The 12,404-nt window shown below is 39.7% G+C and overlaps 1 protein-coding gene and 1 long non-coding RNA gene across 2 annotated transcripts; one reads left to right on the top strand and one right to left on the bottom strand.

Moving 5' to 3' along the window:
- The first annotated feature begins 276 nt into the window (after positions 1–276).
- Positions 277–2,047, top strand: LOC127142447 (uncharacterized). The gene is made up of 3 exons (XR_007813187.1): positions 277–510; positions 593–626; positions 861–2,047. It is a non-coding gene; the product is annotated as an uncharacterized LOC127142447 (long non-coding RNA).
- Positions 2,048–3,523: 1,476 nt separating this feature from the next.
- On the bottom strand, positions 3,524–11,360 carry LOC108880801 (syntaxin-10). The gene is made up of 9 exons (XM_018672512.2): positions 11,256–11,360; positions 10,713–10,788; positions 9,706–9,799; positions 9,101–9,195; positions 8,156–8,218; positions 7,371–7,472; positions 6,225–6,331; positions 5,470–5,564; positions 3,524–5,224 (listed from the first exon to the last, which is right to left on the bottom strand). Exons 1-9 carry the CDS (start codon positions 11,288–11,290, stop codon positions 5,148–5,150), a joined length of 744 nt encoding a protein of 247 aa, XP_018528028.1. The 5' UTR covers positions 11,291–11,360; the 3' UTR covers positions 3,524–5,147.
- Between the last annotated feature and the right edge of the window lie 1,044 nt (positions 11,361–12,404).

Genomic DNA, 12,404 nt, shown 5'->3' with positions numbered 1-12,404 from the left:
TGACCTTACGGCTGTGTCAGGTCTTTATTTACCTTTCCTGAGATCTTCATCCAAAATGCCCTTCAGCTTAAAAGCATCAAGTTTTAGCTGATATGTTGTTCAATGTTATATCTTTAAAGGTGCTATATGTTCGTTTTTGTTATGCTTTTGTTATGTTAGCATTAACAGCCGTTTACTTGTCAGTCTAGAGGAAACATTGACAGCATCAAACTTTATTCCTTTACTCTCCAAGAGCTGTCTCCAGGAGCGGAGAGCAAAAACCAGTTTTAACTCTTGCTATCACTTCCTTTCTTCTGAAGTTAGCATGCTAACCAGCTAGCCTCAGCCCATCCCAGTCATCCCAGGATGAAGAAGTAGCATTGCCTGCCCATGACATAGTGGCATCAGTTGTCATACCTTCATTAAAAAGTTGCATAGTCTCTTTGAAGGGCTCAGCACAGAAGATGTTTGCAGTTTATTTGCACCTATAAGTCCAGAAACATCCACCAAGAGTCAGTCCAACTTACTCAGGTATGTATGAAATCAGATGGCCAAAGTTTAGATGACTATATATCTTTGTTTCTCATCACCAGCCACTGTGTTTCTTTTCCAGCTTAAAATCTCAAGCAAAGACCAGTGACAGCCTGGTAAGTCTTTTTCTTCTATAAAAGTTAAAGAAAGTTAGTCTCCTTATAAATGTGCTGCCGCTGCCATGTAATGATAATGTAAACTACAATACGGATGCTCACTGTAATAGATTAGAGTCAAACCATTTAACATCTGTAAGTTTAATTTCCTATTGCACTAAAATGTGGTGGTTAGTTTAGTGAGATTAGAACAGCAAAACCAACTTTTACAACTTTTGTGTTGAAACATTTCAGGAATTTGGTGTTTTCCTAAACTGACAAAACCCCTGAGATGAGAGGAGTTGAACGCACACATGTAGGCCGACCTGCACAGGTAAGATACAACAGCAACTCAATGACGGCAACAAAATGAGGGGGAAATTTTTTATCATGTGTTTTCATGGAGCTACTTTGCCGCCATATTCTATCTCTGTTGTATGTTGGTCGATGGTATTTGGTGAAAAAGCTTCTGAAACTGCACAAGGTGACATCTTTACATTTCTTGTTTCATCCAACAAAAAGTCCAAAATCTAAAAATATTCCATTTATTTTGATATAAAACTGAAACACAGCAAATCCTCATATTTGACAATGTTTGATATTTTTGCTTGATAAATAATTAACATGCTTAATTGGCTATCAAAATAGTTGACAATAGGTTTTCCATCTGTGTAATTAACTAATCATTTTAGCCCAGGTATATATATATATATATTTACAGACCATGATATGATTTCAAAGTGGGAATTTAATTTGAATCTGTTACATAACAGTTGTTATGAGATAACAGCCAAACACTTTGAGAATAGTTTTATTTTGACTTGAATAATCTGATCAGTGACCAGCTGATGTGTGAGTGTGATGCCGTCAGTGTAGGGCTCTCTCCCATAGTGTTTCACAGGATGTCTGTTACATGTCTGAATGTGTCGGTCTCCTGACTGCTGCGCAGTTATTTTCAGAACTACTTGTAGTTCATAAATCCACCAGAGACCCACGCTCTGCTCATTACGGCTAAAGTAAATGTAATTTCACATGATGGTTCTGCTCTCAGAATAGGATGTGATGGATGTTTCCATTTTGAAGAGTGCCTCTCAATTAAAACTCACTCCTGTAACATCTGCAGTTTGGTGAAAGCTTTCTATCTAAAATAGAAACACAGAGGGAACAGGAACCAAAACGTCCGTACTCATTCAGACGTACAGCGAGGGAACTAAGCCGCTGTGTCTAAACAAGCCTTTCACATACATTTAAAAACAGCAGAGAAATTCAGAGTAACACACAACAAAATACACCACCGCCACTTAGTCACTTGATGTTGAACAGGTTTAATTAAACTTAAAACCCCAGTGAATCATTTCAGAAATCTCCAGGTGCAAGTAGCAAAACAATCATGTGGTTTTTGTTTTGTTCTGTTTTTTTTTTTTTTTTTTGTTTTTTTTTTGGCCAATAACAGAAGCAACTGCCGAGTAACATCATTAACTCTTCATGTAGTGTATGTGAAAGGAAATAGGTCAAATAAAACAAATGAATAATCAGTATATAGGAGGCAGCCACTATTTGGCATCAAAGAGCACATTAACAACCAATACTGTGTAACATTTAACACATTCAGAGTCCACTTTAATGTTATACCAACAAGAGACTGTTCATTACCTTCTAGAGAAACACAACAACTTTCCAGCCAAACTCTTTGGTGGCTGATCAATCATGTAAAATAACTCAAATCAAAAATCATTGGCACTGGAGTTGTTTTTAACCAACTGGAGGTCAGATCCCCAAATGTGCCACTGATACCAAGTAATATCTAAGTTTAATCTACAGTCTGAGTGTAATGCACAGTTTGGCCACAAGAGGTTGAACTGCCCCACTGGCATCCCAGTTAACTCGTCTTCTTCCATGTGATTTTGAACCTCTCCATGCACTCATACAGATACATGTACTGTGTATTAGCAAGTTACGTAACATTGCTGTCATGTCTTTATTTTAGATAGAAGTGTATTTTAATCAGCAAAGGTGAAGTAATATGAGAGGATCAAATCTTAGTGACAGAGCAGGTTATTATGGATGAATGGACTAAACACCCAAGAGAAGAGGGTTCAAATCCCATGTAACCTACTGACTTAGTTAATTTAATATTTTCTTTATTTTTATTTTAAATCCTTCTGCCACAACAACTTGAAGGCAAACTTCTAAGATTTAAAATAAAAAATAAAGAAAAAACGGAAAATAATGAGTTAACTAATTCTTAAAACGAGTTTGAAATCTCAGTCTCCTGTGTCTGACCTGTTCATCTACCACAGCCTTTCTCTCAGACTTCCTTTGCTTATTAAAATACATTTCTAGCCAAAGAAAGGATGACATGACAGTTATATTACACAACTTGCTAGCAAACTATATATACTTGTATTTAGAGTACATGGAGAGATTAAAAATCATTTGGTTTAATTGATTTAATAGTTTTATAAATACTTTGATTTTAAGATTGTGTGCTTTAAATGTGTAAAACAATATTTGTAGCATCTAAGCTTTTTGCAGAAAAGCAAAGTTGAGGAGGAGGAATTATCACAGCCCACAACAGGCTAAACTTTAAACAGCAAAAAAATCTGTCCATGTTAAAGACGCCTTTACCTTCACAAACCTCTATTTTGTGTACAGACGTCTCACTGTGACTCATGACTTGAGCTGAAACCACAGAGTGAGGGCTTCACTTTCAATGCATTAAACGACTTAATGTAAAGCACATTCAAACCACACATGAACTAAAATTAAAAGATGTGTCGAGGGAGCTTTCATCATGAGCCCAACCTGCACCAAGCAAAGGGCATCTGACCTCTGACCTCTTCAGTTAAAACAAGTGAGTGTCTCAGGCGAAAAAGTTCAGATTTTTTTCTGTAATTGGGTGATTAAAACAAAAACACAAATGAAGATAAAAAATAAGATTGAGTCTGCATAAAGCCTTTGTGCAGGAGTAATGTTCATTTACACAAAAAATCTAATTAAAGCATCATAGTTTATATTTTATACAGCACTGCAACACACCCTAATGTGGGCAGTGTTACCTGACATGACATTAAGAAATAACATGACCTACAGGCTCCAGCAGAGGGAGCTGTAAGCCTAAATCTGGGCTGCATGCGCCACATCCTGCCCAGCAACTGTTCCTCCTCTCATTAGCTAAAGCTCTTCAATAAAAACCCATTCGCTCTGAGCCAAGGTTGTCTCTCATCACCCAGTGAGAGTAACGAAGCCTCAGCCAATCGTGTGCTTAACCGCCCGCAGGGGCCTGAAAGTGGCTGGCTGCAGACCTGACTTCACCTCAGCGAGACGGATCACAATCAAGGCAGGCAATTAACCGTTTGTGTCGGCCAGCTAGAGCGCAGGAATCTGTTCTATTCCTGCGCTCTATTTCTGACAGAGTGATCGGCACATAGTGTCAGGGATGGGCAGCCTCGTGCCGTGCCTACTGTGAGTCTGCATGTGTTTGGTTTTGCCCATAAACACACCACAGCACAGATCTCAGAGGTGACTAACTTCTTCTCTGCTGTTGTGTCCTGCAGACTTTTGGCCGACAACTGCTGCCCATTTCCTGATTTAACTGATAAATGATCATTTCCTAAACTGATTCACACAGGCACATAAACATACTGCGTATTTCACAACGGTATAAAAATATATTTAAGGCAACACTGAGTAACCCTGCCCCCCCCACCCCCCTCCTCCCCCCTCCCTCCTATGCTGCTCCTGTCAGCTCAAAACACAAATAACTCAATTTTCCTGATTGAACAGTTAATAAATCAATATTTCTCAGCCTCCAAAAACTACTTTTGGCTTCTAAACCTGCCAAGAATCAGGTTTCACCAGCCAGCTGAGATTAATATGCCACATCAGCTGTTCTCATTAACATTTTGTTTACAGACACAGTCTCTTTTTTTATCCTTTTTTAGAACATCTTACTTACAAAATAGGTCGAAATCGTGGTTCACTACAGAGTTCAGAAATTCTAAATGATGATGAAAATGAGACTTTTACAACCAAAGAATTCTATTTCATAAGAGACATTCACTGATTTATCAACAAGACAAATTAAGCTGCCGCTGAACGGTTTTAAATTTCAGACTTTAATATACATGAAATGATTCTGATTGACAATGATTTTTGTGTTTTAAAGCTGACAGCAGCAGCTTCCTGTCCTGACCCTCCCATTCAGTACCATTATGTCCAACAGTAACCAAAATGTACCAATATGAAATACATAATACCACTGGGGTTTCCCCCATGCTAAGCTCTGCTGACAGTCACAAGCTGTTTTGTTTTTCCTTTTTTCCCCACCAGAATCATGAAAAGCAGAGAGAGGAGGATTTCCATCCTAACTTCACTCTGCCAGTCACCAGCTTCTCCTCAGCGTGAAGGAAGGAAGAGACGGGAAGAGAGGGGAGGGGAAGGAGGAGAGACGTGTTCTTCTTCCTGCATCTGTCCATCCATCCAACCGTCCTGACAGGAAGTCGTCGGTGAGTGTAGCTGAGAGGTCAGAGGTCACTGACATCAGAGAGCAAAGAAAAGGATGAGGACCACAATCATGATGGTGACCAGAACACCGATCGCACACCACTGCCTCCGACCTGAGGAACACAACAGGGGAGAACTTAAAACACTAACACTGCAACATAGTTATCATGTTCATGTTAATGTTACAGCACAGCTGCATGTTAACAGGAGTACTAGTGGAAATCTCATTTTCATTATCCATGTAAACAGTGAGATAAAATTAGATACAAATACTTAGCAGGAACAGCAGAGATGTAACTGTGTGTGTGTGTGTGTGTGTGTGTGTGTGTGTGTGTGAGGGGGGGGGGGGTAAACTTACTGCTGGTCATGTGAGACACCTTCTCTAGCTTCTTTAGGACTGAGTCCATACGGGACGACGTCTGGTCCATCTCGTCTCCAAAATCCCCCAACATACTGAAACAGAGGCAAAATCATTTTACAGCATGTACATCCTACTCTGCTGTAACTGCAGATGTCGTGGGACCTGCAGGTGACGAGGAAGGAAGGTGACACCATTTAAAAAGTCATTTGATTATGACTCTATTGTGACATACAGCGAGTCACTGTTTACTGATGACTAAAAGGTGATATAGTGTGTACACTGCTAGTGTCTCTCGTGCTCAGCCCTGTGTGTTTTCATGCAGGTGTTTAGTCACTGTTCACTGAAAATTTAGTCACAGCAAACAAACATGATTCAGGTGCTGCTTCCTGAAGACGTGTTCGTGGTCTCAGCCTCCTGTTGACTAAACAAGTCCAGATCCTGGACTCGCAGGAAACATTTTAAAGGAATCAATCTTCCCAAACAAATTAACAGCTAAAAAAACAGTATAAAAGGAGGCACAGTCAGTTCTATTTTTTACTGTTGTGGTCTGAAGGATCAGAATATTTCATTAACAGCATATAAGCTAAAAAATGATAGTGAAAATGAGATCCAAAGCCCCACTGGCCAAATGCCCTCAAGGTGTTACTAAGATATCGGACTAAAATCAATGCCAGTGACAGGCAACTGGGGACATAAGACATAAAAAGTAAAAAGGTAACTTTAATGCAGCTAAATAATGTGTGTGCACTCACACTGCTTGCTCGTCAAGCTCATCTCCAATGCGTCCCGACATGTCTTTAAGGACTCTGATGCTGCCTGACACCAACTCCAGCTGCTCATCCTGCTCCTGCATGATGAGCTACACACACACACACACACACACACACACACAGAAATTAGACTTTGTCTTCTGCAGCATCTTTTAGCATCATTTCCCAAACAGTTTCTAGACATTCTATTTTTTAACCTCTTTTAAACATGGTTTTAATTGAGTCTAGTTATGTCAGTGATTATAATGGCACTGTAACACTGTAAAACATGCCATGAAAACAAATCAAGCCACAAAAAACAGTGACGCAAGACAGAAATCTACACTGAGCTCATCTAGTAACCTCCTCTGTGTGAGCGAACAGTTTATCTTTGATTCAGTTCCTCGTAAAACCACAACCTGACACAGGATGTGTGATGAAATGCTTTCATCATTCAACACCGCAGGAAATAGAAACCAGCAGCTCATACTCTGACCCTGAAAATAGACCTAACACCTGTATTTAATCCTGTCACTTCATCACAGCGTGATGCTTGGTAAAACATCTCATCTACCTCATCTTTCTAAAAGCACTGCAGCAGGAATCCTACACTCTGCTCATTCTCTATTCTCACACTCTGATCCTTTTGCTTAAATCTTCCTCCTCATCTGTAAACATGACCAAATAAAAACAAACATTACAACAAGTTTCTATCTGACAGTTCAGATGCTCTCATATGGGAATTTTATGAAGTCTCATTCATGACACACTTTCAAATGTTTGAGAATTCACATTAACAGTGTGGAGGGAATTTACTGGAGAAAGCAGATTTCTAAATTAATCCTGGTCACTTATTTGCTGCTACATGTAAATTTGTCTACTCAGACTGGATTTCTTAAACTGAAAATATAGTAAAGTAGAAAATATAAATACCACAAACAAGATCTCTGCTTCTCTTTTTTCCGCTCCCTTGTTCCACTCCTCCTTTCCCCCTTTTCTTAATCAAACCTTGTTTATTTCTCTTCTTCTTTTTTTCCTTCTCTCCCTTCCTTTGCTTCCTAACATTCAGCTTCTTCCTTTACTCTACAGTTCTTCTCATAGATTCTGCCCATTTTTTATTCCATGCATTTGTTCACCCTTCCTTTCTACCTGCTGTTGTTCCTGTTGCTCCTGGATGTATCTGGAGTTTGCAGACACCAGATGAGCCTCCAGTCCTGTTGACCTGTCCTGGCCTGATGAAGCCAGCAGAGCCTGAACAAACACAAACACACACACACACACACACACACACAGAGAGACACACAGGTTATAGTAGCTGCAAAAGCAGGCCTATGATTGGACCAGTGTGTGTTTGACTACAACTCTTTCCAAACCACAGGATGCTGCAGTGATTTGTTTTTTTTTGTGTGTCAGATGGAAATGTGTCAGAGTGACCAGCCAACACATTAGAGCTGGAGTGTGAAAGATAAATGCAAATAAGCTGCAGCTGAATGAGTCAAGTTGAAAATGTTTAAAAATGACACAGCTGAAAATAGACAGACCCACACACAAAAAAGATCAAAACGATTTTATTTGCTGTTGTGTTGTTTCAATACTGGTGCCAAAAGTTAAAGAGGCTATTTGTAAATTTTCTTCAGGGCAGTGTGGATGCTACAGTGAATTGGAAAGTGATGACAACGGGCCATGGCTAGCTGGTTAGCATGCTAACTTCTGTAGGAGAAAAGAAGTGACAGAAGCTAAACATTGGTTTTGCTTTCCACAGCTGGAGACAGCTCTTGGCAAGTAAAGGAGTGAAGTTTGATGCTGAACTTACAAGTTTCCTCCACACTGGTAAGTAGTGAGTGATTCTGCAGAGTTACATGATTCCGACCATGCAACTCTCTTTACTCAGTAAAGTGTATGTACTCTGTATGTGTGCTGACACATTCACCAACCTGTCTGTTCTTCTTCTCTGCCTGAGCCACAGCAGAAGGGCTGGACAACTGATCCTTCATCTCCTGCGCACACGCACGCACACACACACACACACACACACAAGAAAATGATTTCCACCTCTCACTCCACGATGTGTCACAATCGTTGCAAAAATCACTTGAAAAGAGCCGCTCAGAGCAGACAGCTTCATTAATGAGATTTTCTGCTGCTGTGCCAGAATCACCGGCCGGCAAATCAAAATGTCAGAAAGTCTTTTGTTCCTCCTCGGTAAAGCTCTTTTGTTTGCCTCAGATGACTCAATTCTTTTCAGGTCTATTTTAAGGACAGTACCTTTGCCTGCGAGACTCTGTGTTAGTAAGTGACTCATATTTTCCATTGTGCCTACAGGAATGGACAGCGATTCAATTCAGGCAAGTCAGGAGCTCAGCTGCAGCTGTGCAGGTAAACCAGCTGACAGGTGTTGATAGATAATCAATTCTCTGTCTCTTTACAACAAAAACAATGTGAAAACACATAAAGGGCTGGGTGTTTCAGTGCTGCTGCTTTGACTGATGTTTGACTGTGCCTATATGACCTACACATTAGAAACATCAGATGCCTTCCAGGCAATGTTTGTGTAGTTGTCTCCAGCATAGTCACCTGTAACCACTGGTTACACACTTTCACACACACATGTTTTGTGCAGAGGTGGGGCTTGTATAAATACTAAATAATTAGACACACTTAACTAGTTTTGTATGAAGTCGTCTTTTACAGTATGAATACACAATAACTATTTGTTCTGCATGTAACAGCTGTTGTCCTCTTCCAACATGGAGGAAATACAGGCATGGACAATATTCATCAGTAATATGCATCTAGACATACATAATGTCTAGACAAAATAATATATTTAAAAGAGAAAAACATCTGGTGTAGATGTATACATATATATATATGTTTACCTGGACAGATTTCCTGGTTCGCTCCACAAAGTCTCTCCTCTCCTGAAGTTCATTGTCTCCCAGTCTGAACTTTCCAGGGTTCGACTCCACAATACCTGAATCAGTCAAAGACCCAACAGACAAAACGACGTGTGTATCTGATGACGCCCCATGTTCTTAATACTATGCTAAATTTAAAACGATAAATAGGTTTTAAAAAGAAAATACAATTTAAAAGTGTGCAGGTTTAGTAGTATATAGTATTTTAATGTTGTCATCCTTCAATAACACAAATCCACTTAAAGCAAGGTGTCTCCACCACATCCTATCACACAAATCTAGCATCCTCTTCATATAAAATATAATTAGAGCAGTCGTGAATCACAGCCCAGTGAGAGGTTCAGCAGGCTGTGTTCTCTGTCTGAAGACTCTTCTCTATTTTTCTGATCATTTCCTAGCTACTGAAAGAGTCTTTTCATATTTCTGATCTTGGTTCTAGTGTGTAAAATTATTAATACATCTTCTAAGTAAGTTGGAAAATGAAGCAAGGAGGATGAGAGAGTGACACAAAGCATCTGTTTGTTTTAAAAATACTAACAGTCATGTGGGTCTGTTTTAAAGGATACTGATGGTTTCACTGAGGTCCTCCAGATCCCAGTCTATAGCCCTCAGACAGTTCCTGAGTTCATTGGCACTCCAGTCCAGCTCGTCCCGGCTGACCTGAGGTGGCAGAACCCAACCAAAACCACTGACTACACAGGGTAAATAACAGGAACACTTATCTGTATAATGCAGCACAGTTCAATCAATCTACAGCCTCTTTAAAATAAGTATGTTTTGTTATAGGAGTGTTGTATTAGACTGCATTCGTTTAAGCTAGTAAGTTATTGCCTAATAAACTAGCAGCTGACTGTATCCAGAGTGTATGCAGTTGTAAAAGCATTTTTGTACTCAATTATTAATAAACTTCTCCTGCTACTCTACACTTAATTAGCTTATTTAAAAATGATTTAATTCACTTAAATTTAGTGACCTGCTTAACACAACAAATTACAATATTTGCAAAACATAGATTTAAATAGCTACTGGCAACACCAACAATATGATTTAAGATTTGCTGACAGTGCTAGCTTATAAGGGAGTGACGCGTCCTTTAAAGCTTACACAGGTGTGCATCTATTATCCAGGAGTGCAGTGGTTAGCACTGTCATCTCACAGAAAAAAGGTCCCAGGTCCCAGGTTCAATCCCTGGTTACTGTGTGGAGTCTGCATGTTGTCCCTGTGCCTGCCTTTCCCCCCCAGGTACATTAACCTCCTCAGTCCACAGTCCAAAGACATGCAGGTTAGGTTAACTGGAGACTCTAAATTGCCTATAGTTGTGAATGGTTTGTCAGCCCTGCAGTAGACTGGCAACCTGTGCAGGGTGTACCCGCCTTCAGGTATGGACTGCAAAGAGCTGTATGCAGAGTTCACTGACCAGGCCTTCACTCTGAGTGTAACTTAAGTGAGTCAAGTCAGGTCATAAATAATAAAATATATCATGGCATTATTCTTGAAAGCATCCTCACTTTCTTTTTAGTGCCCGAAACCTTTGCACATGTACGTGTGTTTGAGGTGTTACAGCTGTGCTCACCTGTGTCCCATCCTGCAACAGTTCCTCCCACCTATCAAACAGGCCCCGGGCACGAGAGAGGGCCTTCTGCACCTCCCTGGACACACATATGAAAAACATTAACAGCACGGAAACTGCTGGCTACTTGACCCTTCACACACCTGGCTGCAGTTTTTCTGCTGCTACGCCCCTCATTTAACCAAAACAAACACCAGCAGCTACATTTCGCATCCTTCTCTAACTTCGCAACGCCTCGCAAACTGCCTAACAGCGGAGTCTCAGAGCTGCCTGAGTGTTGGCAACGAAGGTTAGATGAAACAAAAACAAATCTCGGAGTCGTGTTAGTCTCGTTTAAACAAACATAAACTCTCTGACTACCTCTGCGCAGCTGTTACTAGCATTGAAGCTAGTTAGCTACAGCTAGCCGTGTGGCTAACTTCGTTAATGTAACTTTGTCATTTCAGGAAAACAACAGATCGCTGTCTAATTGCGCTTTGAACATGTAACTGCTAGGATTAGCTTAAGGTAACGCCGAGTTTTAGGTCTTGATTTGTTATTTCTCACCCCTTCACAACGAAAAAAGGGTCCTCTATCGACATGATGCTTTCTTCCGCTTCACTCTTAGCGCATGCGCACTTCTCAAAAGATCCTCTGACGCTTTGCACGCTGCTGGCGGAAAGTAACTAAGTACATTTACTCAAATACTGCGCTTAAGAACAGTTTTGAGATACTTGTACTCAACATAAGTACTTCCATTTAATGGTACTTTATTCTTCTACTTCAAGTAGCCTATTAAGCTATGTTAATATTATCAGAGTAACATTGTGGTATGTCATTGGAATATCATTAGTATTATTTATCTGTAGATTACGTTTTGTATTATTAATCTGAATCTGCAAAGGAACTCGTAACTAAAGCTATGACAGAGCATAAGTTAAAAAGTGTAGAGGAGCAGAAAATGAAATGCTCAAGAAAAGTACCTCAAATTTTACTTAAGTACAATATTAGAGGAAATGTACTTAGTTACAGACAACTGCTGATTTATATATGCACAGTTTTCATCATTCAATGGCATATCACTTCTTCTATTTCAAAAAAGATGGTTTATGCAAAACGTCCATCTGTTAAATCCAGTAAAAGAATTGTGTTCTGATACAGAGGTGAAGGTGGATAAAGTGGAGGTTTTATTCTGCCAAAAACAGGAGAAAAAAACTGGCTAGAAGTTTGGAGAAATACTGTGTTGGAACAGAAGAGGAGTTACTGGTACACATCTGTATAAGATTAGTCACCGTGGTAACATCTATGCAATCACTGCCTGAGCTTGCAGTAAACTGCATTACAGTAGAGTTTACACAGACAGAGTGCCATGGCCTGCATTTAACTCTTTGCTTACATGTACACAACTATTCACAAAACACAGAATACAGACAATTTTTGACTGTATATAGGCATAGATTAGGCTTGTAGGAGCACATCTTTCTCAAATATATAGATGTTTTCCTCAACAATAGGACATGTGCATAGAAAAATGGAAAATGAAAATCTACAGTTTTATGACAATGCCAGTTGTTTCTGAGGATCATGTGATTTGACTGAAAGCTCCAGAACAGTTCTCATAACTGACCAGTTCAACAGCATTCATTACAATCTGTGTTGTTTTCATTTCCACTGTAGTATGCAAAGGTAATGCAAAGTGAAATACTGAAGTCTTTT

The sequence above is a fragment of the Lates calcarifer genome, linkage group LG5 (assembly GCF_001640805.2).
Source record: "Lates calcarifer isolate ASB-BC8 linkage group LG5, TLL_Latcal_v3, whole genome shotgun sequence".
In the NCBI taxonomy this organism is placed as follows: Eukaryota; Metazoa; Chordata; class Actinopteri; family Centropomidae; genus Lates; species Lates calcarifer.
The sequence above is the reverse complement of the archived record's forward strand: the minus strand, read 5'-3'. Positions and strand labels throughout refer to the sequence as shown.

What these genes read in the sequence shown, in the direction of transcription:
- LOC108880801 (XM_018672512.2), bottom strand. Translation starts at nt 11,290, where the DNA reads ATGTCGATAGAGGACCCTTTTTTCGTTGTGAAGGG. An exon ending in CCTTTTTTCGTTGTGAAGGG is followed by an intron (nt 10,789 to 11,255) that starts GTGAGAAATAAC and finishes ATGTGTGTCCAG; the next exon opens with GGAGGTGCAGAAGGCCCTCT. An exon ending in GGTGTCTCACATGACCAGCA is followed by an intron (nt 5,225 to 5,469) that starts GTAAGTTTACCC and finishes TGTGTTCCTCAG; the next exon opens with GTCGGAGGCAGTGGTGTGCG.